The 25025-nt window shown below is 39.4% G+C and overlaps 5 protein-coding genes and 1 pseudogene across 7 annotated transcripts in view; 5 read left to right on the top strand and 1 right to left on the bottom strand.

The window, feature by feature from the left end:
* Positions 1 to 561: 561 nt before the first annotated feature.
* Positions 562 to 6211, top strand: LOC109478499. The gene is made up of 8 exons (XM_019780074.1): positions 562 to 597; positions 840 to 1007; positions 1413 to 1553; positions 1824 to 2740; positions 3671 to 3820; positions 3977 to 4070; positions 4320 to 4433; positions 4579 to 6211. Exons 2-8 carry the CDS (start codon positions 848 to 850, stop codon positions 4704 to 4706), a joined length of 1704 nt encoding a protein of 567 aa, XP_019635633.1. The 5' UTR covers positions 562 to 597; positions 840 to 847; the 3' UTR covers positions 4707 to 6211.
* Positions 6212 to 6421: 210 nt separating this feature from the next.
* LOC109478503 (stress response protein NST1-like) lies at positions 6422 to 10700 on the top strand. Of its 2 annotated transcripts, none has more exons than XM_019780085.1 (7): positions 6422 to 6733; positions 7049 to 7159; positions 7784 to 7858; positions 8254 to 8343; positions 9614 to 9718; positions 9994 to 10068; positions 10248 to 10688. In XM_019780085.1, exons 1-7 carry the CDS (start codon positions 6625 to 6627, stop codon positions 10355 to 10357), a joined length of 675 nt encoding a protein of 224 aa, XP_019635644.1. In that variant the 5' UTR covers positions 6422 to 6624; the 3' UTR covers positions 10358 to 10688. The 2 variants fall into 2 exon arrangements, with proteins under 2 accessions (XP_019635644.1, XP_019635643.1); XM_019780084.1 differs by having other exon boundaries at positions 6424 to 6733; positions 9991 to 10068; positions 10248 to 10700.
* LOC109478500 lies at positions 10682 to 13667 on the bottom strand (annotated as a pseudogene).
* Positions 12939 to 17382, top strand: LOC109478502 (stress response protein NST1-like). 2 transcript variants are annotated; one of them, XM_019780082.1, is made up of 8 exons: positions 12939 to 13292; positions 14997 to 15107; positions 15398 to 15472; positions 15722 to 15811; positions 16061 to 16165; positions 16275 to 16349; positions 16550 to 16642; positions 17003 to 17382. In XM_019780082.1, exons 1-8 carry the CDS (start codon positions 13283 to 13285, stop codon positions 17053 to 17055), a joined length of 612 nt encoding a protein of 203 aa, XP_019635641.1. In that variant the 5' UTR covers positions 12939 to 13282; the 3' UTR covers positions 17056 to 17382. The 2 variants fall into 2 exon arrangements, with proteins under 2 accessions (XP_019635641.1, XP_019635640.1); XM_019780081.1 differs by lacking the exon at positions 12939 to 13292 and adding an exon at positions 14554 to 14699.
* A 1279-nt stretch (positions 17383 to 18661) lies between these two features.
* LOC109478465 lies at positions 18662 to 22513 on the top strand. Its single transcript, XM_019780000.1, has 9 exons — positions 18662 to 18851; positions 19413 to 19517; positions 19642 to 19716; positions 20224 to 20313; positions 20440 to 20544; positions 20732 to 20806; positions 21373 to 21468; positions 21627 to 21740; positions 22005 to 22513. Exons 1-9 carry the CDS (start codon positions 18758 to 18760, stop codon positions 22145 to 22147), a joined length of 897 nt encoding a protein of 298 aa, XP_019635559.1. The 5' UTR covers positions 18662 to 18757; the 3' UTR covers positions 22148 to 22513.
* A 420-nt stretch (positions 22514 to 22933) lies between these two features.
* The window catches only part of LOC109478424 (uncharacterized PE-PGRS family protein PE_PGRS54-like), an 11851-nt gene continuing 9759 nt past the window's right edge, over positions 22934 to 25025 (top strand). The window contains exons 1-3 of the mRNA XM_019779955.1: positions 22934 to 23167; positions 24309 to 24413; positions 24785 to 24859. Of these exons, the coding sequence (XP_019635514.1) occupies positions 23074 to 23167; positions 24309 to 24413; positions 24785 to 24859 (274 nt within the window). The 5' untranslated portion in view covers positions 22934 to 23073. The remainder of the gene's footprint in view (positions 23168 to 24308; positions 24414 to 24784; positions 24860 to 25025) is intronic.

Here is a 25025-nt window from a genome sequence, read left to right on the forward strand (position 1 = left end):
CTTCCTTGTGGTGTAACGGCTGTAACATTACCACATTACCTGTTGGTAAAAAACGTTAACCTTAGTGGGAGGCTAAGGCACATAACCTTTTCCTTGGCTAGTTGGCCAGGTGTACATCATAGAGAACGTTTGGCCGAGTCATAATTTTTGTTTGTTAGTCTGATTAAAAATTCTTTTGGTCAATTATGGATTCATTTGAACTGTTGCTGGCTTTACAGCCAAAGAAATACGTTATTATAAATACCGAAGTGTTTTGAAGACAGATCCAAACCTGAAACGTATCGTGCATGAAAATCGTGGAATGATGTGGAGATGTTGGCACACGTTGTTTGTTTCATGAGTTTCAGTATAACTTTATAACATGAACTGTGTGTACTTGGAAAGCTAACGTCTTCTTACAACCTTTCGTCCCTATACGGTGCCCTTGTACTTGGTTGGAGTGGTGTTGTTTACGACCTGGCCTGAAGACAGGCAGTCTCCAAACACCTCCCACAACCACTCCTGTGTACATAAGGTCACGATTGAGGTCAATGACCGTACGGTTAAGCTTTGCACTAGATGCGATATCACTGGTGCTATATCTTTGGGGTGGAAAAGGTAACTTCAATGTGGTTTCACCAAACCTTTGTTTCACATGACACTCATTGATGACTCCAATCTATTAAATTTTGCTGCAGGTTGTCCACTGGGCAACCTGGTTCAAAAAAAGTATTTTGTACACTGCTCTATCACAATAGATGTAACATGTAACAGTTAAATGTATTGTTTTGGGTCACCACGAGACTGACATGAGGTAAATTTTTTGTTTATTTATTTATTTTCTACTCTGTTCCTGGCAGTCAGCAACATGAGTCAAGTGTCAGTTTTGGATGTGTTTGAAGACATGCCAGCCCAGGACAGCACATCTTTCCCTGACCCTGTTGGAGCTGAAGGGGGAGACTGTGTGGTGTGTGGAGACAAGGGCTCTGGCTTTCACTATGGCGTGTACAGCTGTGAGGGATGTAAAGGTAGGATGTCTTTACTTAACCTTCATATTTTCTCCAGATAATGTGAGATCTTGAACTACTATTATTGTATCCACTTGTTGCATTACTCTGAGTATTATAGCATTTAGTTGTCTTGTGAATGATTGTGTTGAGCTGGAAGTGGATGTCACATTTATGATGTTACAGTATAAATGTCACTTTTGTTATAAATAAATGATATTATCAGTAAGTTGTAGTGGTGAAACAGTACTGTACAGTCACATTACTACAGTACTGAAGGTTTCTCAGCAAAAGCTTTACATGCACCCAGCAATGTTGCAATCTTCTACCGCAACAGCTGACTCATTCATACTATAACTTCAAATCTGAGGGAATTTGCAGGTAATATTTCATGCTTCATGCAGTCATGTTCTGTTCCACCTCTAGGGTTCTTCAGGAGAACTGTGACAAAGGGTTACGTTAAGGCATGCAAGTCAGGGAGTAAGTGTAACATGGACATGTACACCAGGAGGAAGTGTCCTGAATGTCGTCTCCGCTCATGCAGGGCTGCTGGCATGAGATCAGACTGTAAGATATTTTCTTGTATGCATTTATAATCATTTTATTTTTCTCAAAAAAGTTTGCTTTAAGCTAGACAATTCACTCTAAGCACAAGCTTTTTACATTCTTCTTGTATTCAACTTTACCATAAGCACCCAGCAAACTGCAAGCACTTACTGGTCACAGGTGTTTCTGTGTGTGTGTTTCTCCAGATTTGTGGTGAGCATAACTTAGAAGGCCTGGATGGATTGCAGCAAAGTGTCAGTACTTTAACATTCATGATGCATATTTTTGCAGGTCTTCTTACCCAGGCTCAGTGCAGGTCAAAGTTCCTTTATCGCAAAAAAACTGAGGCACCAAAATCAGACCATCCCATTTCATCACCCAATCAGGAAGTGCCTGTTCAGTCACCATCCAATCAGAGCACTGGGACAGATGTGCAGCAGCAACAGAACCAAGTCAGCAACATTTCCAACCAATCAGAGCCCTGTAGTTTGGGACAAGTATCAGTTCCATCTACCAGTAGCACTCAACCTTTTGAGACTGTGCCTGAACCAGTCTCTTTCTCACAACTCAATGACAGCAATGGCACCAACTTGCTTGATGAAATCATGTCCTCATTTATGGATTTTGGCTCTGAGAACCCGGCTGTGTTAACTCGAAATGACTCAACAGGAAGTGATGACATGCTTTCCTTCTTAGCGCTCCTTGCAAACGACACACAGTCAATTGATGAGAATGATCTTGACCCAAGCATAGGGTTGTTTGATGAAGTCCCTGCAACTACACCAATCCAGAACAACAGCTCCATCGAGCATGCTGAAAACCTTCTCTCACTTCAGAGAGGTGAAGCAAACTTGGTAGTCCAAGCAAATGTTTCTGCATCAACCAACGGGCAAGCATCAGAGGAGAACTCTGAATCGTCCACAAGTGATACACCTACAGAAAGTGTCAATCAAACTACCAACACTCAGGGTCTAAAAGCAACCCTTCAGCTTTCCCCAAAACATCAGTCAATTGATGAAGAGCAGGCAACTGAGGAGCATACATGCAGCTTACTTTTTGGAGAAGGTCCAGGGAAGATTAAAAGAATTGCAAGGCCAGATGCTGTTCAAAATCTTTCCCCAGAGTATCAAGCAATTGTTTCAGAAATTTCTACCTTTCGGAAGAAAACGTTTGCAAGGGATCACAAGATGATGAGCGATCTGTTCAAGGTACATTTGTAGCTGCTCTACATGTTGTCATGATACTGTAAACTTTTATATATATATATATATATATGTTATGCCACACTGATTTTATCTTATGGATGACATCTGTGCGTGCATTGATTTTTGTGGCCGTTCGCTAAAAAGAGAATGCCGGTTCCCCCCCCCCCCCAACACACACAAAAAAGATCACATACTCCGAGGCTCTGGCCTGGGTGCCATCCTCCGTAGTCCATGGTACAATGTAGCTAGTAACAATAGACAGCTAACTACTAATAGATAGATAACTATGGAGGATGGCACCCAGACTACTGAGGCACCAGGACTCAAGAACTCAGTACATATTTATGTGCATTAATGATTCATAAAATCTGCAAAAGGACAGCATATGCCAGCTTGTCGTATACGTTGCTATGTACTACCGCAAATTCATGATACAAGCTATGTATTTCTGCTTAGCAGCATTTTTATTTTGGGCAATAATTTTTTTTATTCCCCCGCATGCAATAGGGGTCTTCAGAGGATGTCATCCATAAAATTAAGTCAGTATGGCCTTATTTATATTCAGGCTGTTGTAATATTTATCAGATTCAGTTTGGGAATTTTCACCTTTATGGACAGTTTGCTAAATTTCAGGTTTAAGTAACCACCTCTACATAAGAGCCACCATTAAACCGTTTTTTAAATTTCCCATTGACACACAAGCATTAAGAATAGCGACCACCTGTCCACATAGACCAGATTTTATTGGTCACGTGAGTGGTCTGTATTCTTGGCAGTTTGACTGTATTTGTTAACTTGCCAGGTACATTCATATCAAAACATTTTACATATCTATTGTAACTCTGACCTTTGTAATGCCACAAACTGCAAGGAATAAAACATGGTCCATCAAACGATATGTAATACTAATAGTATTTTTTTCCTATCGTATAGAGAAGCAGTCAAGATATCAGCAACAAAGAAAGGCAGGCTCGTTTTGTTGCTCACATGGGCGTAGTGGTGGAGAAGATGGTTGAGTTTGTCAAGACTGTTGTTCATTGCTTTCAAGATCTCTGCATTGAGGACCAGATTGCAGTCGTGAAGGTAATGTTACTACATTGTAGTAAAGTAATTATTTATTGCCTTTTCAATTTTTATGCCCTCATGTTTTCCATTGTACAACAATTTGTATGTAAGTTCAGCCATTTAGTAACTTTGATAAACAAGTCTACTAACATGCTGTGTTACTTTTCATCTAAGGCATCCTTTTTCGACTGCTGCATGATAAGGGTTCCTGTCGTGTTGGCAAACTTCAATAATGGTGTTCATGTCCTGCAACGCATCTTACAGGCAGGCAAGTCAAGCTTGTAACATCAGATAAATCATTGCAATACTATGATCCATAACAGATGATGGTGGGCTACATTGTGTGCTAGATGTAAATATCAGAAAGACTGAGCTCAGTCCTGCTTAACTTCATAATTGATTTTAGAGACAGATACCTTGCTTAGTATTTGACATGTGAAAAAATTGTTTTTAAGAATTTGCATAGTTTAAAACTGAAGATAGTTGCATTATCTGTTACCTGTTCTGTTTATCACAGTACATACTGAAGTGTTCAATGCCACCCTGATGAAGTGGTATGAAGGGATGCTGGACCTGAAAATAGACATGACTACACTGGACCTCCTGCAGTGTGTGATAGTAGTTTCTCCTGGTAAGTACTTGATAGTATTGTAAAATGACATTTTGTAAACTGAAAGAGATGAAGTAGAAATAAACAGAAGAATGAATGAAGATGTATACTTCTGACCTTTACATCTTATTTTCTTTTTAAAAATGTGACATATTTTCATGTGTAGATCGGCCAAATATCAAAGGGCGTGACATACTGGAACAGTCGTATGCACAGTACATCGAGTGTCTGACGTGCTTACTGCAAAGTCGCCTACCCAGAGAACCGCTTGATGTTTCCACGCCTGCTCAGTAAGCTGACTGAAGTTCGCACTATTGGCACAGCCTTTGGGAGAAGCGTCAGTTCCGAGTGCCAGTCCATCATCAGAGAACATCCCCTGGTTTCTGAGATTTGGAACCGCGACTGATGTAAGGGATTACAACTGTTGAATTCAAAGGTTTTTTCTAGCCTTATGGTGGGGACGTAATTCCATTATCTGTATCATAATAGAAGTATGCCAATTATACCTCTCAAGATGACAACATGACCATAATGTTTGTAGCTGCAAATTTTTTTCAAGTAATGAATTGACTACTAAAACCTTTCCGTGTTTGGGCTGGCTGGGGCCAATGCTTTACATGCACAGTGTTTGGAGTGAGAGGAGTTTTAAATATTGATGTTTGATTTGTGTACAGGTCAGTCATTATTTCTCGTTTTAATAAGTTGATGAAAAGATTGTGACTTTGCTGTATTTCAATTGAGGATTTGAGCTATTGAACCATTCTTGTAAATTTGCATTAGATACTGCATTTGCCTGGAATGATTAAATCCGTGTAACCTTGTAATCAACGTGTTTGATTAGCAAAATACAATTTTTATTGGGATTGCCATTTGTACAAAGTTTAACAGACTTCTCAACTTTTGAAGTTGAATGTAATATGGAGCATACGATTTTACACAGTAGTCAGCACTGGTAATCTGATTGAATTTTTAATTTATGGAAGTTTCTTCTTAACTTTTTGTGGTTTGAGGGGCTATCTTGAATTACATTGAGTACATGTATATTGTACATGCTATATAAGCATGTGGAAGAGATTGCCTCATCTACAAATTTGCTGCTAATTTAACTTGTGAAGCTTAGACACTGCAGAAACATGTATGTAGAGTGCCTTATGGTGGAACTGAATTATAGACAAGCAAAGTTATACTTGTAGGGCTGTTTTTTGAATGCAAAATATTTTACTTTACAAGCTGATGTAACATTACATGTATATATATGTATATTCATATTAGCTGGGATAACATTTAGCATACATGTCATGGTGACTTTAGTAAGAACCTCCTTGGTAAGATCTACTAATGCTGAATAATCCCTGAGGTATGCACACGTACAAGATATTCTTAAGAAGGCCTCGAGAAAGCCATTTTTCTAATGTGGTCGTCTTAATTAATGTACGACTGGCATACTGGTAAATAAGAGCTAAAATTACAGACATACTGGACATGTATATGTATATTGTATATCCCATTGTATCAAGTTGCCTGTAATGTTGCATAATCTGTTGAACACTAATACCTTTATATCATATGAGGTTGATTTTCAACTCTACCTTTTATACAAGCACTGCCTGCTCATTGAAATGTAAACATATTGGTTTTAAATGAGTGTACTTGTTATTATTTTTTACAATAAGGTATTGGTAATGTAGAAAGTAAGATTGGTCAGCGGGTGGTGTTGTGTGGCTTAACTGTCGAAAGCCATGCATGAGAACATAGCATCGCATTGTTCTTAGGGCTGACTACTTTTTTGCTGGCACTGAGTGGTTGTTATTGCAATATAATTAAACAAGAAATCAGATATTTCAGACTTCCAGGATTGTAGTGGGTATTTGTGAATGTTTTGGAACTGTGGTGGATGATTAGAGACCCTGCAGCAATAGTGGATTGAACCTCTGATTGTACAATGTATTAAGTAATTTGCTCCCATGATTGCACCATCAGTACCTGTCTTTCCAGGGTTCAAAGTTCAGAGGTCAACTTTGAAACACACCCAGAAGTAAAACCGGTTTTTGACACGTCTAATATACTCCTGATGACGCACCCCTCTGCGTAGACAGCAATTATCTGCAATAATTGCCAGTATTTATGAACTGATTCAGGGGACTGAGAAAAAGACTACCATTTGTGATATTCTTAATCTCGGTCCAAAGTCTCCAGTCGATACAAATATAAGATGAAATACCTTTACCTCTTACTAATCATTACAGCCACCACTATAACTGTGACATTTAAAGAAATTGTTGAGGCTGAATCTGGTGGACTCAACGCTAAGGAAAAGTCATGTAAGCAACCTTTCATTTCTGTTTCTCTTTACTAGGTGATAACTGTTAAGTTCAGCTTGGATTATATCCTTCAGAAAGAGTCTTCCTTCCTAAAATAATCATTAATGTTATACTGCTTGTGTGAATGTACTTCTTGGAATGAATGTATAGATAGTTGATAAATTATTGAGAAAGCAAAACCCAAAGAAAACCATTCTGGTGATATCACTTGTTTTTTTACACTCATATTTTGTGACTAATCAACTTCGAAAGTTCAAGTGTATGTAATTGTGCAATTACTAGTACCTCAATTAAGACCTATCTATGTATTTGTAGTGATAAGCATTCTAGCTGAAGCGAGGAAGTTACGTTGGGATGATGGAGAGGAGTATGCCATTGGAGAACTGATGAGAGATTTAGACGAAGGAGTGGACCCAGAGAAAGAAGGTACAAACACTATACATTGTACTACTACTGTACAGAGTATTTTGTCAACCTGATCAGAGCCTGTATGTGTGTGCATGTGTGAGTGAGCATGTGTGGCTGTGGTATAGCTCTGTTATTCTAAAAATCAAATATTTCATATGTACAGTTTAGTCCAGACTGTGCATGATGTACAAAATGACTAATAAACTGGTGGATGTACCAACCACTAAGTATCTGATACCAGCCCAGAAAAGAACAAGAAACAGTCATGCCTTCAAATATCAGAGTTATCAACCAAGAAGTGAGGTATTAAAAAACTCGTATATCCCCAGAACTATGATCGTAGACTGGAACTCGTTGCCACCAAGCACAGCTGGGGCATCATCACTAGAAAGCTTTAAACAACTCTTGCAATCAAATGTGCAAAGATTGAGTGTAATAAGTCGTTTGGTGTGATATAGCCAGCTGCCGCCGCGCCGCGTGCCTGCGAAGCAGGTGTGTTACGCCGAAGGGCGGTTATACCGGCTATATCGATACAGATACAGATAGTTCTTATCCCATGAGGTTCTTCCTGTCAGCACTGTGACCCAATATTTAATCAATGCTTATCAGTAGATTCTACAAGGATTTCTGATTCTTACCCAGATGAAGAGATGAAGATCGGTGTGGAGAGGTTCACAGACCAGCTGCAGAGGTTCTCGGACCAAGACAGAGAAAAGGGTATGCCCAATACTGAGAACTAATTCATAACATTATGTATGATATATAATGTACTTCAAATAATGATGTGTGCAGTCGTGGTGACACCAAGAAAATCACAATCTCCTTTTTATCAAAATTTTACACAATCTCCTTTTTACAGACTTCAAGCCAAGTTTCCACAGTTCATATGTAGGTGGTTTGAAAACCTGTGGTAAATAAATAAATACCAATAAATATTTGAAATATGTGGTGTAATTTTTGTGACAAAGGTTCCTGTTGCTATAATTGTATTTTTTTGTGTGCTTTTTTTGCCAGTTGGAACCTTTAAAAGAATCATCTACATAGAATTCTTCATTTATCACCATGAAGAATACATATTGACAATGTTTCACTTTTTTTCATGTTACCTGAAGTCAAGGAGCTGTTTCGTGAGAATCTAGGACAAGCAGAGACTAAAAGTCTTTTCCAGGATGCCAGCAAGTTGGCCAAGGAGGAGGATGAAAGTAAGAAATGTTTTCTTGTGATTTTGTTCCATCCTTGTGACACTGGATAACTTATGCAAAAATTTTACAATTTATTCTTGCAAACCAAATTGTGTTGAAACTAAACTTGATTTTGAAAAAGAGGGGGGGGGGCAAGGAAATGGGGGTGATTTAACAGATGTGACATCTACTTATATAATACTGTCACTACTGACGGTAACCATAATACGGCCAAATTACAAATGATGATTTCAGAGAGATCTGCAATGCTATATTATATAAAATTATATTATTACCTCCATGAAATGTGTCATGGAGGTTATATTTTCAGTTGCGTTTATCTGTCCGTCCGTCTGTCCGTCCGTCTGTTGGTCAACAAGATAACTCAAGAACGCCTGGATGGATTGGTTTCATACTTGGTGTGTTGGTAGGGTGTGACGAAAACTGGAAATGATTAGATTTTGGGCTCCCTAGTGGCTTCCCTTGGTACTGCAGCGCAACTTCCGGTTTTGATATCTCGCGATCTGGACATGCTAGGGTCATTAAATTTTGATGGAAGGTAGCTCTCGTGCTTGGGAAGAAGTCACGTGAGTTTGGGCCCCCTAGCGGCTTGTTCTGGAACTGCAGGGCACTTTCTGGCGAAATGTTTAAAAGCCAATAAGTCCAGACAGGAACAACATATTTTCATTATTTTTGGTGTGTAGGTAGCTGAGAGAGAGATGTACATAATTAAATGTAAATTATGCAAATGAGGACTTAATTTGCATAATTAATGAGGAAATTCTATAATTACAGTGTTTTACATTATACTACTTACATACATGTAATGTATGTAACCTATGGCAGGCGGAACTTCAACAGATACTAATTATGCAAATGATGACCTAATTTGCATAATTAATGCGAAAATTCTATGATTTCGTAATGGTGAATGATGAGAATGTCATACTTGGGACATCTGTAAGTTAATCAAAAGTTAACATACATCACGATGCATATATCATGTTAATGCAGAGGTCATTTGCACAATTAAAGAAGAAATTAACATTTACATATCAAGATCATATTTCATGGAGGTATGAGATCTCGGAGTTCTAGTATTATATTATATTATATTATATTATATTATATTATATTATATTATATTATATTATATTATATTATATTATATGCACAAATTTTTAATTGCTTACCTGCCTAAATGAAACTGTCATTCATCAAGTTAATAAGATGCTAACTTTATCTGTGCTGATATCAAATAACTGTTTATTTCTTTATTGTCATCATACAGAACTGAAGGAGCTAAAGAAGGATGTAGGTTTCCAAGAGGATGAGAAAAAGGCTTTCAAGGAGTTGGTTTCTGATGTTGTCAAAGGCACTAATGTAGAAGCAAAAGGTATGAACCTATCTTTGCATGTAAACCTAACTCTTGCAAGAGAAATGTTTGAGAAACAAAAGTCAGCATGTTTGGTACTAACTTCAATCAAGGATGTTTTACAAGTGTAAATGAAGGAATCAATATGTAAGTAAAAGTATATCTCTCTCATAAGGTTTTATGATGTATGATGTATTGTTGTTGGAAAAACAATGCACACTACATGAGACTTTGAGAATAAGAAATTTCAATAAGACCAATGATGCTTATTTTGGTCTGCATTGCTTTTCCAGCAGGAGATACTGAGTTGGCTTTGATGGCGAGTGCAGGAAAAAAAGTGGACAAATTGAAGGAGGAAGACAAGAAACGACGTAAGATTAACTTCTCTTACTCTTTAATGTTTATACCAAGAAAATCCCATACTTACATGTAAAATTATATACATGTATCCAGAGTACATGATGACATGTATACAGAGTAAAATCAATGGCCATTGATTGTACTTCAAATGAGCCTCCAGAAAACAAAGACTTTTGTTCAATTTCCTCAGTGCAAGCCATGATAGCCAGCCATTATGGAGAAGATCAAGCAAGAAGAGTCTTCGATATGGCCAAAACCATTGAAAAAGAGGAGGGAGACAAGAATCAAGCCAACCAATAGCCAACCAATATGTATCATCAGAATCAGTTTATAATGTAAGGTTGAGGATGTATACAATATGGCACATGTTATTGGTGTTCTGTACAGTCTTGCCATTCCAGTCCTCATGACTGGCATTGGCATTTTTACAAAATCAACTACATTTTGTATTCATTTTCAACCTATCAATAACCCTTTCATGTAACACATTCAAGAAAACTGCTATACAACACACCTTGTAGGTAATATCCACACCAATAATGTGATAAATTAATACTAAACACAATACCCAACATGTAATACATACTTAATGTAACATTCTGTTTCTTTCAATAAAGTCTGGAAGGTTCTCCCAACACTAGTTGTCTTTTTCAGGGTCGAGGGTCTGTGTTTTGGTAATGCTCAGCTAACCTTTCCTGTTCTCTGTCTTTACTTGAGAAACGTTTGATAAACCGGTCCCACAGTGTGCGATGTTTTCTCATTTCTCTCTCTTTTTCTCGGATTTCTTCATCACTGAAGAGGACGTTTTTGTGCCTGAGATAGAACCTGTTGAAGTTAGCTACGATGGCGGGTGAAGGTATGGCCAGGACAATAAAGCCACACAGGACACACATCAGTCCTCCTAACTTCCCTCCGACGCTTCTTGGGTACACGTCGCCATAACCTACCGTTGTCATTGTAAAAACAGCCCAATAAAAAGTTTCCGGGATGCTTTGGAAATCTCCCTCAGGGTGATACATGTCTGCAAAGTACACGATGCTTCCGAAGAGAATCATGAGAATAGACATGAAGAAAACAAGCATCATGACGGAGCCCATACTTGCGAGCAAGGTTAGGATGATGAGACGCATGCCGGTGATATGGCGAGTGAGCTTACAAATCCTGAAGACTCGAACGACTCGAAGGATCCTCATAATCAAAGCGCCGCTTCCAGATGTCTGTATGTTCGCGACTATCAAGATGAGGGTAGCGAAGTATGGTAGGATGGCAACAAGGTCTAGAATGTTCAAAATGTCCTTTAAGAATGCCTTTGGGTCCGGACAAGCATAGAAGCGGATTACTAGCTCGAAACAGAACCAGATGATACAAGCTGTTTCCACGCGGAAGAAGCTGCTACGGAACGCCATTGTCAGTCGATCAGACAGTGTGTCATCCTCGCCGAACTTTAACACATTCTGCTCACTGTATATCGGTATTGTCTCTACACAGAAGGCAGCGATGGACACAAAAATACTGATATCGAAATAATGCTACAATTCTTGCCAGCAGCGAGGTCTGTGGGTATTCGAAGACAATCCATATGGCTCTCTGTGGTTCAGACTCCGGCAAGACGTCAACTTCCAGCGGGTCGACTTTTTGACTACAACCGTCCGTTTCCAGAAAGTTTTCAATCACGTCCTGGCCCATGTCGAAGTATTTCAACTCGTTGAAGAACACATCCATGGGAACGTTGTGAGGCCGGGTCAATTTTCCGGTTTGGTAGTAGCGAAAGATTGCTTCAAAGCTGGGCCGGTGGCGATCTATGAAGTACTCGTCAGTGTCCTGGCAGTAAAACCTCTGTCTGCGTGTTTCATCTCCGAGTAGCGTGTCTGGATAACGATGAAGAATATGTTCTCTCGTCTCAAACATGAGGCCACTGACATTGAGGCATATCCTTCGGTTCAGATCTGTGATGCAGCTTTGCCCTGCCGGACAGTCATGGACCGAATCTGGTGCTTCATGAAGGAATGGGAATGATTCTTCTGAGATGTCTTCTTGTTCTTCTTTATAATAATGTTTTGAAACGACTGAGATTGTGCTCACAAACCTAGCCATGTTTCTGCTTTGGAGAATAATACCATGGAACGTCTGATCTTGAAGGGTTGCTACGGCAAAGTGTTATCTGAAATCCAGAAATGCAAGTTACACGCAAGAATCATGGAAAGTTTCGTGATTGTGGTGATACATAGAATTTGAGCATGTTGGCAGAACTTACAGCGCCTGCGCGAAAACACGGTTTCTGTTAGATGTCAACGTTGCATCAGAATTTTGTCCGTTGCAAAAAATAGCTTTTCCGACGCAACATTTGAAAACTACAGGCGGGGTATCTTAGTCTCCACCAGACTCCTCTGCAGGCTGAATAAATAGTAGATATCGCCCTAGACCTGATAAAAAGAATGTAGCTGGGCGGAGGATTTGGCCAGCCACAGAGCTAGAGGGTCCAGTTTGCCGACTAGGGATATCCGAACACGAGCTTCAACTACGTATACGTCCTTTCCGGATTTCGCGCAGTTGCAGTAAACGTTCTGCTCGGACGTGCCTCGTGTAGTCAGAGACGTTAAAAGTGCCCTGCCTCCCTGCCAATCACGGCTCTAGAAAGTACCTTAGCAACCATACCGCAGTAACTACAACAACATGCATAGGTTTAGGACATCATGTACAATGTTCTTGGCCCTGAACCTTGATGTACCCCCAAGGAGGTTCTTTGAACCTTCTTGATGTACCTAGAGGTTACTAGTACCAAGATTTCATGTCAGGATCTCGGAATACGGTGTTGGGAGACCATTATGGCATTAGGAAGGTTTTTCTGCATGATCAACCCCTGACCATCGCCTGGGGCCTTATTGACCAAATATGTATTTTTATGTGCATTCGTAGGAGTTATTAAAGTTTACGAAATTGGAAATGCAGTAGTCAGTCCTAAAGGCACAGTTTCATGCTATATTGCTATGCCTGAAACACTCGGGAATGTTGCAAACACAGGAGACGTCTTCGGTCTATGCCCTGATGACAAGTTGCAGACAATTACAAAGTAGGTCGCAAGACACAACACCACCTTTGATGATCATTTCATTCATTTGTCTCTCAAAAGCTCAAATAAGAGAACGTTCTCGTCCATATCCCAAAGTATGACATTTCGGCGCGGGTATTTGTAACCTCTGGTTTGTAGGTCAAGACACCATTTCCATGCTTCAAGGTACTCACCTTTTACTTGCTGCAGAAGCATGTCTTGTTTTCGCCTGATTTCTCCAGCTTCTAATACAGTCGCTGCTACTTCAAATCGAGCTCACTCTTCAATACAATGTAGTATATTTTAGTATACTGTAGTTTGTTTTTCCTACAGAATATGTCGGAATGTCCAGTGGACCTGCTCAACCACCTGTTCCCGAACAGTTGTTGTGGCACAAATGGCACAAAAGGTCGTCACCCTGTCATATGTCCAATAGCCCGTAGGGGGCTAGTCAGGGACCACAATAGGGGCACAGTTCCTTTGTAATGGCGGGACATGTGATACACATTTAGTACAGATAAACGCGAGTACCTACAGACATTTACAGGAGGCACTGCTCCTCGGATCAGCAGACCCTATACTTACAAGTATAGTTACAGACAAATTTGAATATGACCTTGTTAAAACGTACAATAGTTTCCATGGCCAAGCTATCGGTGCATAAAAGTGACCACTTTGAAAACTGACCACTTACGTAGATATTGCAAGGTGATAATTTGTTCTGATGATTTTAAATAAGCTGATTCTAGCAGTGTATTGCCCAGGTGAGATAATCCACTTTAAACGCATGAATGACTGCCAGATAAATGATTACTTGGAAACAAAGACGTCTCCCAAGGTGATTTGTGTTTTTATGTTTGTTTGTACCGGTTACCCATAATGCCATGTTGTTAAACAGGTTGTGGCACGTCCCTGTGTGTCAAAGGGCAATGAATCGTCCAGTGAACCTTGCTTAATTCTTTGCCCCACCTCCCAGTGTGAGGTAATCCATGTAATTACTATGCACCATTTGGAGTGAAAAAAATCGTTCATACGTTCGCAGCCCCATGGTTTGCTTGCCGCTCTGTGTATAAAAGAAGGCCAGGCGGACAATTAGCAAAAGAATCACACTTTTTTTATTGAACCAATGAGCTAATAGGGGTAAAGAATCCACTCTCCTGAACCATATACATTGACTAAAATCAATGCCCTTAAACTTGAGAGTATTGAGTTAAATGTGAACGAAAACATAAGATTAATTGTCCTCTATCACTTTATTTGAAGTAGATATGTTTATCATAATGTATTTTGGCAACTAGAGCAAAGCAATGCAGATCAGCCTTGAATTTTGAGACCACGTGTTTGCCCAATGCCCTGTCACTGGACTCAACCAATCAGATCCCTCTTAGGTCAGTGGTTGAAAAACCGGTTGGAAATGACCCCGTGAGTCAGTAGTCACATAGGCAGAACAGCTTAACTTTGTTGTTAGGCTCGTCTCTGCTCAGGTTTTGAATGAGATGAGGACGTCCTCGCTAATCATACTGTTACTGGGAATCACGTTTCCCGGCTTCGAGTCTGTACCACAAAGTCTGGATGGAGAAGCAGAATCTAAACGTGCGTATAGTTTGTAGAACGAAGTCAGGTTCAGTTTGCTTGCGTACGTAGGTGACAACTCTTCACATTGTACATGCAGACATCTATATATTCAAGATATATAAAATGTCATAGTTTGATTTCTAGTTCTTCGTAGAAAATACCTTCTCAGATCTTTGAAAAGCGATTTCTTCTTTAACTTGCACACTTTTACAAAACAAAAAATTAAGTGCTTAATGGTATTTCATAGTCTTCGACAGCATGGTCTAATTAGTTTGAAATGGTTTAAATCGCATCTGCATCTACATCAATATTTAGTGCTGAGCATATTGCAAGCAGCGAAGGGAATGAAATGGAACCAGCAAGTGGAAGATGGCATGAAGAAGATCATCGAAGACGAGGAGGGTGGCATGGATCCCGAAAAAGAGGGTTAGCACTCATCCTTTTGAATGTTTATGAATTGCAATGGGTTATTCTGATCAGTTGTTATTAATATATCATGATGTATGTGTGTTGGCAAGTGAAAGTAAAACCGTCTATATACGAGCCACAATGTCTTCATGCCGTTGTTGGACACAGATCAACAAAATGTACTTCTATGGCTGTCGGAAAGCCACAGGAAGTACAATATATCAATTCTGGCAGCGACAGGTAAATATATAAATATGTATTTGGCCCATACTAGATCTAACTTCGATTCGTTCAATTCTTCTTGTCAGCTGAAACCGTCAGGGATGAAATTGCCGTGGCGTACAAGAGGATCCTGATGCTCAACCCAAGCGACGAGATGCAACGTATGTACTGTCTTATTCCTTCTGACAACAAACAAACAAACAAACAAACAAACAAACAAACAAACAAACAAACAAACAAACAGCCTTACCAATAGCCCAATGACAGAAATGTCAACAAACAATCTTCAAAGTGTTATCAACATATCAATTAAGCGTATTATCCAGATATGATTTGAAAATGTCTCATAAAAATTATAATATTACCAGTGGGCATTTTCGATGTAGCAATGTTTTCTTCTATCTCTTCAGTGAAAGACGATTTCCGAAGAGTTCTTGGATCTGAAGAAGCTGAAGATATTTTTGATGAAGCGGAGAAAATAATGTGGCAAGAGCTTCAAGGTAGAAATTGATAGTCATGTGATTAATCTTTCTGTATACTTTTGTAAAAGAAAAACATATAATCATACACGGTCACTAGATCCTAAGAATATCTTCTGGGCGACGCCCTGAGAGATGCTTTGGAATATCAATTGGTCGGACAAGCTCACTATTAAAGGCGGCTTTGACGTAATGTATCAGCTACGACCTTGTTTCTATAAAGTATATCATCAACTACTTGTGTTTTGACACGACTTCTTATCGCGGCAGAGCAAGCGAGGATTGACAAAGAGCTCAGCCTCAAGACGAGCCAAAAGAAGGCTTTCGACCAACTGGTGAAGGACGTGAAGCATGGGAAAGATCCGTCTCAAGAAGGTAAGTCGTGCCAAGACTTCCAATTCGCGTGTACGTGTCCATACATACATACATACATACATACATTACTTTAACTTTGTCGTGACCGTTTCTTGTTATTCATGCCTAGGTGAAAGAGTTGTGAAGAAACTTAAAGAAGACGCTGCCAAGATACTGACATTGTCCCCACAGGAGCAAGAAGAAGGTTTGTTTATGTTATGGATTTGTCGGAAATGCTTAGTTAGTAACAAATATAGTTTGGCACATGATTCACACAATCACCTGCATATGTGACAGCGTTTCAATAAACGACAACGATGAAGTTGATTTGAAGTTAAACCTACAGCTCATCTAATCCTGCAAATGTTCTTTGTAAAGACAATTGGATGTTTGTTTACTTTGAAGAAAAGTACAAATTCTACGCAGAGTATGGAGAAGAAACCGGTGAGAAAGTGTTCCAAGCGATCAAAGCCATCAACGAAGCGGAAGTTGAGAAAGGCAAGTGGTAGTAGGTTCAGTGACAGAGGTCTTGTGTTGCCTACAACAGATATATTTAGCCACCCAAGGCACTTTTGAAGTAAAAAAAATATCATCTAAAACGTATTCAAGCTTATGGCGACTGTTCTGTGTCAACCCTCAGAATATATTTGGAGTAAACATTTGCAATAATCAAGATGTTTTTTTACCAACTTCAAGCTTATATATGGTATGGGGTGCAAGCAAGAACTCCAGCAATAAAAATGTTTGTTGTCTTACATGTCGTTTTCTCTTTGGGTTAACATCCTTCTGTTTGGTGTTTTTCTCGGACAATGAAACGAAGAATTATGTCAACTCGATTTCTATCTATGTTCCTTTAAGCTGCTGCTTCCACACATGAGGAGGTGCAGGGACCAGCTACTGCTGCCCGTTAAAGACAAGAACAAGATACCAATGGTTCTTTCCATTTCAGGATATACAGTTGTTGTTTGAAGTAGTAAACTGTGGGTATACATAAGGATATACATGAAACTGGCATTAAGTGTAACAATGCTAGTATAAGACTCACGACCCAAAGAATATTTGAGATCTCTAAATCTGAAGAACATTGTATTAACACAAGGTCGTACAAATGAACAAGCTTGAGTTCCTAATAACTTGCTTCAGATCATGAATGGTTGTTTACGCCTATGTTTGACACTAACTTTACTCTGTATGAATGTAAATTCCTACGAAGTAAATAAAACTTTCATTCAATGTGATAATACGTTATCAAGTGTTATCACAAATAGGGTGTATTCATAAATACCGGTGTACTCGTATTCATTCCTTCCAATTGGTGTTTGATGTGTGTCCTTTTTCAAAAGAGTGAGGAGAAAATGTTCACAAGACACAGTGGGGAAATACCATTAAAACAAGCGTTCCGAGATCTCATACCTCCATGAAATATGGGCTTGCTTTGTCCTCCATAATTATGCAAATAACCTCTACATTAACATAATATATGCATAGCGACGCAAACCTTTTAGTAACTTACACATGTTACGAGGTATAAAATTCCCATTATTCACCAATAAGGATTCACAGAATTTTCACATTGATTATGCAAATTAGGTCATCATTTGCATAATTGGTATCTGTTGATGTTCCGCCTGCCACAGATTAAATAGGTTACATGTATAGCAGTACCATTATATGAAACACTGTAATTATAAAATTTCCTCATTAATTATGCAAATTAATTCCTCATTTGCATAATTTGCATTTAATCATGTACAACTGTCTCTCAAGTACCTACACACCAAAAATGATGAAAATATGTTGTTCCAATCTGGACTTATTGGCTTTCAAAGTTTTTACCAGAAACTAACCTGCAGTTCCAGAACAAGCTGCTAGGGGGACCAAACTTACGGAACTTATTCCTGACAGGATTAGCTGTCAGTCACCAAAACGTCAGGACCATAGCTTGTTCAGGACAAAAGATACAAAAACCGGAAGTTCTGCTGCAGTACCAAGGTCATCCACCAGGAGGCCCATACTTAACCTTGACCTTTGTCTTTCCAAGACTTACCATCACACCAAATATGATCACAATCCATAAAGGCGTTCTGAAGTTATGCTGACTACAAAGTTGCGGAAACACACACAGACACACACACAGACAGACACACAGACAGACACACACACAGACATACATACAGACAGACACGCCAAAAACAATACCTCCATTTTTCATGGAGGTAAAAAAAATAACGGCTCTCAGTGGCCAATGTGCAGATGTTGTCACATCGGCGCACCAAATCCGTAAGGTGTTTTTGGCACCCAGACAGACAGGTTAGCCTAAGAGGCTCGGTGGGCGTCACACCATAATCATCTCTGTGTACCAATGATCCTCGTGTAGACGCCAAGTGAAAGCAGGGGAGGGTTTGGTTTGAACACGTCACAATCGTAACTGTTCTCTGACGCATGTGCTTGTACACTGCCTGGAGGCACGCAGTAATGATCCTTACGTAGGTGGGGTCACGCAAATTAATGTCTCAAACAACCGGTTCCTGACACACACGGAATCACGGATAGAAATCACACCCCTCTTGATACGATTTCAGAAGATTCACGGTTACCAGACTCCGTGGTGACATGAAGTCTATTGTTACTTGTCTGTTGTTTCTTGCTCTGCTTTGTGTGCTGAGAGATGTCTACAGTGCCGCTGTTGGGAAAGGGGAGAAGCAACGTAAGTAAAACAACACATAACGTGTCCACTCTTCGACACTATTAGTGGTACAGTTAGTTTCCTAAGTTTCCAATATTAACCCATGTTTTCTGAATGGTAAAGTAGAATTTTTCGTGTGCAATTGTTCCTATAAAAGTTCTATATATATTTGATCTCGATTTTTCACTTTTTTCATACAAAAGAAAAAATAACGTCATCATAAAGTGTTTGACCTTCAAGTGTAACCTCCAGTGTAATTATGGCGGTAACATGGCGGCTTGTTTACGCCCATATTGTTGCCCTATTGTATCTTCCTGGTGACGCACAAGGAAGGCGGGCAATTTTAGCTTCTACCTGGTCTCAAACATTCACATTTAGTAACTTTCGTAGGTTTCTAATGCAGGAAGAAGACAATCGGCAACGTCCGTCAAGAAATATGTTCATTGATGAGAGTAAAATGTTGACATACACCTGACACAAAAGTTGACAAATGAGACAAAATGAATGTACAAAATAACTGTACAAAAGCTCTGAATATTTCTTAGTGATCTGAGGTCTCCGAACTCTTGTTATTCTTTGCAGTTCTAAACCAGTTAGGCGATAAATTGAAGTTCAACGAAAATGAGGAGAAAGCTGTCGAGGAACTGATCGCTGACGAGAAGGGACAGACGGACTACGAAAAAAACAGTAAGTTCCAACAAATTACCGCTGTTGTATAAACTAAGCCACAGAAATGGCAACATTTCCAACAACGATGAAAAGGCGAACTCCTCTTCATGTGATCAATAATTATGCTTTGTCTGTTCTTTAGATGATCTGTTCCGGGTGCAAGTTGATCAAATTGTGGAGAAATTAAAAGTTCTTGACGACGACGAGATACAGAGAGGTAGGTGACTAACCATATATCGGTTGCTTTGTGAATCCGTGATAAGATATATATTGTTTCATAGCAATTTTATTTATTCTTGTGTCTGGAGAAGATTTTGGCGTGGTTATGATATGTAGAATGTTAGCCAGGTGTTGCAATTGTACAGATGCACGTCGTTTATGGGCCTCATAGCGGCTTTCCTTTCTGTTCCCGAACATCAAGTATAAACTAGAGAGGATCCATTTCTCAAGCTAACCGACTGAGGGACTATTGTGGTGTGATAGTTGTCGGTTAGCTGAGGAATGAATCCTCTCTGCTTTATAGTGTTCCGGATATGTGATGATTTTTTGATGACAGGAAGGTTTTTGGGAATAACTGTTATAGGTTTGGGACTTGTACTGTGTAAGAAGCGTGTTTAAGAACTGTGTTTTTCTTATAATGACATAGAATGGAGTCATTTATGGCCGAAAGTATTCCACACAGAGCAAAAAGTGAATTTGACAAGACGCTGGTATTACGTTTCAGTGAGACACCTTTTCACCAAGAAGTTAGGAAATGTAGCAACAGACAAGATCTTCCTGGAGGCACATCGAATCTATCAAGACCAACAGCAAGGTAAATGTCACATTCCATGACGCCATTAAGTACTGTTCAATTACCTTTCTTTGATTCCCTTTTTGTAATTTGTGTGTTGTAGAAAAAGAAGATGGACAATAATTGTTTTCGTTATCCTGTAAATAGAAATCAGGGAGTTAGAAGAAGACCTGTGGTTGGACAAGGATGAAGATGAAGCGTTTGCTAAGCTCGTGGAAGACATGGAGACGGGAAAGGACCCCTACAAAGAATGTAACACATTGCCATAATATTTGTTTCACAGTTATAGGCTTGAACAATGCTCCTTGTTTGTTTGTTTGTTTGTTTGTTTGTTTGTTTTATTGTTGTCTGACACAGGGCTTTAATACTTTAACCACGATTTGTATCACCTTGACGCAACGGTTTTCTCTATATTCACATACTTTTCATGTCTTCACAGCCAACAAAACTCTATATGGAATAGGGCAGTTTGCTTCTTCTGTGACTCACCTGCCCAAAGATGAGCAGGAACTGGGTGAGTTCATTCTGATCCAGAGACTGAGATATAATCTACATGCTTTAATGTTACACACTGTTTGGACGTGTACTATGTTATAGGCACACTTAAATTGATTATAGCCACCCTTTAACGCTATCTGCTCTGGTGGTTTTCCTCTACATGCGAACGGCGTCAGTAGCGTAGTGCATCCTGGGACCTAATGCGCATAGTTCTCAGTGGTGCAATCCCCGTGCATTCCGCCCAGTGGCGTCATTATCGACTAATGTCACGTCTAGCATCAACGTGGGTAGCTGACAGAATCATTTACTACTAACAATGCTGTAACTAAATAGATCTACAGTCGAATGTTTTCCTTTCGAAATGGTTTTGTGGTGGCTTATTTTACGAGTAGCGAGAGTGTCAAAAAGTGTCAGGCATATATCCGGACATATTAGCGTTACTGGTCATGATTTCACACAGCACTGAACACCGTCCGTCTGGCTTTGTTCCGAGGAAAATATATTTTTCTCATGCCTTGATAACAAGGAGGGAGAAGGCTTGTTTCAATTACAAAAATAATCAAGGGCCCATCTTTTCTGCAGTTCGCGACCTTATCATGAACAGGTATGGAGAAGAAAAGGGCAAACGGCTGCTGGACAAGATGCACGAAATTAGCAACCATGTCGACGACTTGTTGGGTACGTTTGCCGATTTTGACAATGTTAGCATGTTTATCAAACGATCAAATCTAATGAGGCTAATGTGTGCAAAAGTATTACTAAAATGTCGGCTTTATGCCTTTTATAGTTCAGTTCAGTTCTGTAATTCTCAAGTCTTTTATGTACTTTTATATCAGAAACCGATTGGGCATATACGGACGAAGTGCTGGACACAGAGGAAGAGGATGTTGGGGAAGGCAGACAATTCTGGAAGAATCTTGGAGTTAAAGTTCCAGACGCGTTATTAGTAGGTGCGAAGGGCTTCTTTCGTAACTTTGTTTGCCATTGGCAATATGACTTCACTTGAAATATGGCCGCTTGTTTCTGCATGCTCATTGCTACATGTATGTCAATGTTAATATGTAAGGTCATTGCACTGACAAGATTAAATGGGAAAACCGACTCTTCTTTTTCTGCCCAGAAAAGAATATAAAAATGCACCGTAATGTAGGAAATCTACTATTCTAGGTCAGGTTTAGCAAAGTAAAATATTCCCTGATGTGTCCTGTCCTCAGAGGACCCGTGGGCTACTGGTGACCCGGCTCTGGAGGAAGCCTGGAAGGAGGAGGAGGAAGAAGAAGAGAAAGATGCCGAACAGACAAGCCGTTTCTGGAAGAATTTAGGCGTAGGGGCACCTGGTACTAGAAATGAAAAATAGGCAAGTTCGTCCAAAATCTAATGCAGTTTTCAGGCGGCAGCGCTATCGACATGTTTTTTGTGTAATCATGTGGATCATAATTTAATGTGGATCATAATTTAATTCAAAAACGCTTGGAAGTACTAGTATTCACACAATGTCATATGGAAGTATCAACAAATGTAAACAAAGCAGTGTTATTGCGATGAAGTCAAGTATGAAACTCTTACTAAGGCAGATATTTGTCGTGTACATGTATATCAGATTTATACACCATACACTTATAGGCCACATCTTATATACTATACGCCATATATACGCCTATTGGCAGTGCCGTACGTATCATGATGCTTACCTATTATCGCCAATAAAGTACTTTGAAGTCTTTGACATAGAATGTAACGGCATTGTCATTATTACTTACTCGGCAAAATGGTCGATACCCACAACGGAAAAATTCCAATATAAATGTAGGGATCAGTACGCTTTCACATGCGACTATTATCAGATGACTACTGTGAAGCGAAAGTAACGTACAATTCTACAGAGTTCGCTGGAATAACACTGTGAAAATAACAATGATACTAGTAGCGTAAATCGTGTGTAATCCGATCTAATTGTTGTGAAACGTAAAACATGGAGAATTTGATATCTCCTGATAAACTGACTTCACTGAAAGGGTTACTCACAGATTACGCAAAATTCGTTACTTTAAGAAGATTATATAAGAAGCATATCAACTGTGACGACAATAATGTGCGTGTGTAGGTAAGTTACATACATGGTATGGTCAGTACCCCCGGGCATTCAGAGTCCTCAGTAAGCACAGTAAACTTGAAAAACTACTTCATTAGTTCTACTCCTGCGCGAAGCCAGGTGACACGTCGTCAGCTGAACTCTTGTTGCGGCTTGTATACATATCAGATCGTACAGCACAAACAGTCATAATGAAGTTTCAGACGTTTTTTCTGGCTCTGGGCGTTCTGCAATGTGTTCACTGTGTCCCTGTTCCACAGACGGCGGAGGAAAACGAACAGGAACGTGAGTAAATATCTTGTTGTGTAACTGTCACGTACGAGGTTTTGTATTCTGGGATAAATACATCATCGTTCGACATGACTCATAGCCGTGTGAATGACATGACAATGAGCTGGTTGTCTAGAGAAATTCTGTACCGATACAAAAGTTTTGGTAAACCTGATGTTAGATTTTTTCAAACTTACTCAGATTTTGTCCGTTCTTATCATGGCGGATATGGACCCGAGTTATTTGACCTTAAACCTTATTTGACCTGTCGTGGCAATTTACCATTGTCTTATTGTTGCGTCAATTCTGTCAGTGTATTTTTCCTATGGACCACACGTCGTTTGCATTTCTCAATGAAGTACTTTAACGTTATCAATACGACTCGTAACTAGAAATACCACATTTGCGAGTAACTACGGCATATTTCACTCCATTCAACTTCCTCAAACGTATTAAGCCCTGTGGGCGTATGTCCTAGGCACCACGATACCGAATTTTAGGTCATTTGGTTTGAATACCAGGGCAAAGTGAGAAGGAAGAAACACAATGGAGCTGAACATAAAAACAATATACTCTGATGTATGGTATGGAGCGAATAATAGAAACACTATGTTTCACCCCAATACCTGTGGTATGGAATGAAATATAAAACTGATAACATGTATGGAGTGAAATGGGGTGTAATGTAACAAGTCCAAGACGGTTCTATCAATTGGTAATCATGAGCACAATATTCAGTTTGCAGACATCAGCAGTGATATGGTGGGCTGTAGTTATGGTAACTCGCATGATTGCATAATGGTTTTCCTGTCCAAGGTTATTCACTCCAAAGAATTGAATTTCTGAAAAGTTAGAAACATTGGTCAAAACAAAATTTACGAATAACCTGGTAATGCAAACATTTAAATCATTAGTTTAGTATTCCTTGCCAGCAATGCACCACCCAAAGGCAACAGAATCTTCAATTGGTTGAAGGCGGTTGCCCAAATGAAAGAAGAATGCTATATGGAACAGAGAATAGTGTCGATAACAGATATGGATACAGTTCACTACAAGCAGTCTATAATGTGAACCATGGGTTGCATCTTGATGTACACGTATTACACATGTTGAGCAACAGCAGTTTGTCTATGTACTGTTTCATATTTCCCTTCAGTGATGCACACATTAAAGGAAGACTACAATCTCAGTGATGAGGAGGAGGAGGCTTTCCAAGGACTCATCGACGACGAGGAGGGGAAGACGGACCACGAAAATGACAGTAGGTTTAATTTCTTCATTTCTGAAAATCGCTGACAAATTATATCATGATCTAACGGAACAAAAGACTTTCCCAATCCCATATAACATCATCAAGTCATATCACCTATGGAATAATAAAGGCCAGGGTATATCAGCCCTCATAAACCCTGCTTGTCCGATCCTACAGTGAATGAATCAAACTACTCGTCTCCATCATGATGTTTTGGTGAGAAGATATGCTAGTATTATTCATGTAACTCGTAACCTTTAAGTGCATGGCTTAAGGGTGCTGTCACTCGGTAATCATTGACAAAAAAAGCTAGACATGGTCCACCTAAATTATCATTAATTTGTTGATGGCAACCGTTTTTTTTTTATTCATTTCCACAGACGTTCCGTTCCGTATGCAGGTGATGCAAGTTTTAGAGAAATTCAAGGTACTCAGCGATGAGGAGCTTGAGCGAGGTGAATACTCTTTTCTTTCACAATCCTAAACGTATTTACATGCCCAACGCGCGTGCTGTTTGTATGAGTAATTTCACTTAGCGAAGTTTGTGATAGTTCCAACAACTTCATTGTTTTATACCTACCAGTTGTAAATCGTTTAGTAACAAGACGAACAGCATGAGAG

The sequence above is a fragment of the Branchiostoma belcheri genome, unplaced genomic scaffold, assembly GCF_001625305.1.
Source record: "Branchiostoma belcheri isolate BF01 breed outbred unplaced genomic scaffold, Haploidv18h27 scaffold44, whole genome shotgun sequence".
In the NCBI taxonomy this organism is placed as follows: domain Eukaryota; kingdom Metazoa; phylum Chordata; class Leptocardii; order Amphioxiformes; family Branchiostomatidae; genus Branchiostoma; species Branchiostoma belcheri.

Coding starts and splice junctions, on each gene's coding strand:
- LOC109478503 (XM_019780084.1), top strand. CDS start 6,625: ATGAAATACCTTTACCTCTTACTAATCATTACAGCCACCACTATAACT. Junction 7,859..8,253: donor GGACCAAGACAGAGAAAAGG/GTATGCCCAATA, acceptor TGTTACCTGAAG/TCAAGGAGCTGTTTCGTGAG. Junction 10,069..10,247: donor GGAGGAAGACAAGAAACGAC/GTAAGATTAACT, acceptor CAATTTCCTCAG/TGCAAGCCATGATAGCCAGC.
- LOC109478499 (XM_019780074.1), top strand. CDS start 848: ATGAGTCAAGTGTCAGTTTTGGATGTGTTTGAAGACATGCCAGCCCAG. Junction 3,821..3,976: donor ACCAGATTGCAGTCGTGAAG/GTAATGTTACTA, acceptor TTTTCATCTAAG/GCATCCTTTTTCGACTGCTG. Junction 4,434..4,578: donor TGTGATAGTAGTTTCTCCTG/GTAAGTACTTGA, acceptor TTTCATGTGTAG/ATCGGCCAAATATCAAAGGG.
- LOC109478465 (XM_019780000.1), top strand. CDS start 18,758: ATGAAGTCTATTGTTACTTGTCTGTTGTTTCTTGCTCTGCTTTGTGTG. Junction 21,469..21,626: donor CCATGTCGACGACTTGTTGG/GTACGTTTGCCG, acceptor CTTTTATATCAG/AAACCGATTGGGCATATACG. Junction 21,741..22,004: donor TCCAGACGCGTTATTAGTAG/GTGCGAAGGGCT, acceptor TCCTGTCCTCAG/AGGACCCGTGGGCTACTGGT.
- LOC109478502 (XM_019780081.1), top strand. CDS start 14,603: ATGAGGACGTCCTCGCTAATCATACTGTTACTGGGAATCACGTTTCCC. Junction 15,108..15,397: donor CATGGATCCCGAAAAAGAGG/GTTAGCACTCAT, acceptor TCTTCTTGTCAG/CTGAAACCGTCAGGGATGAA. Junction 16,643..17,002: donor CGAAGCGGAAGTTGAGAAAG/GCAAGTGGTAGT, acceptor TGTTCCTTTAAG/CTGCTGCTTCCACACATGAG.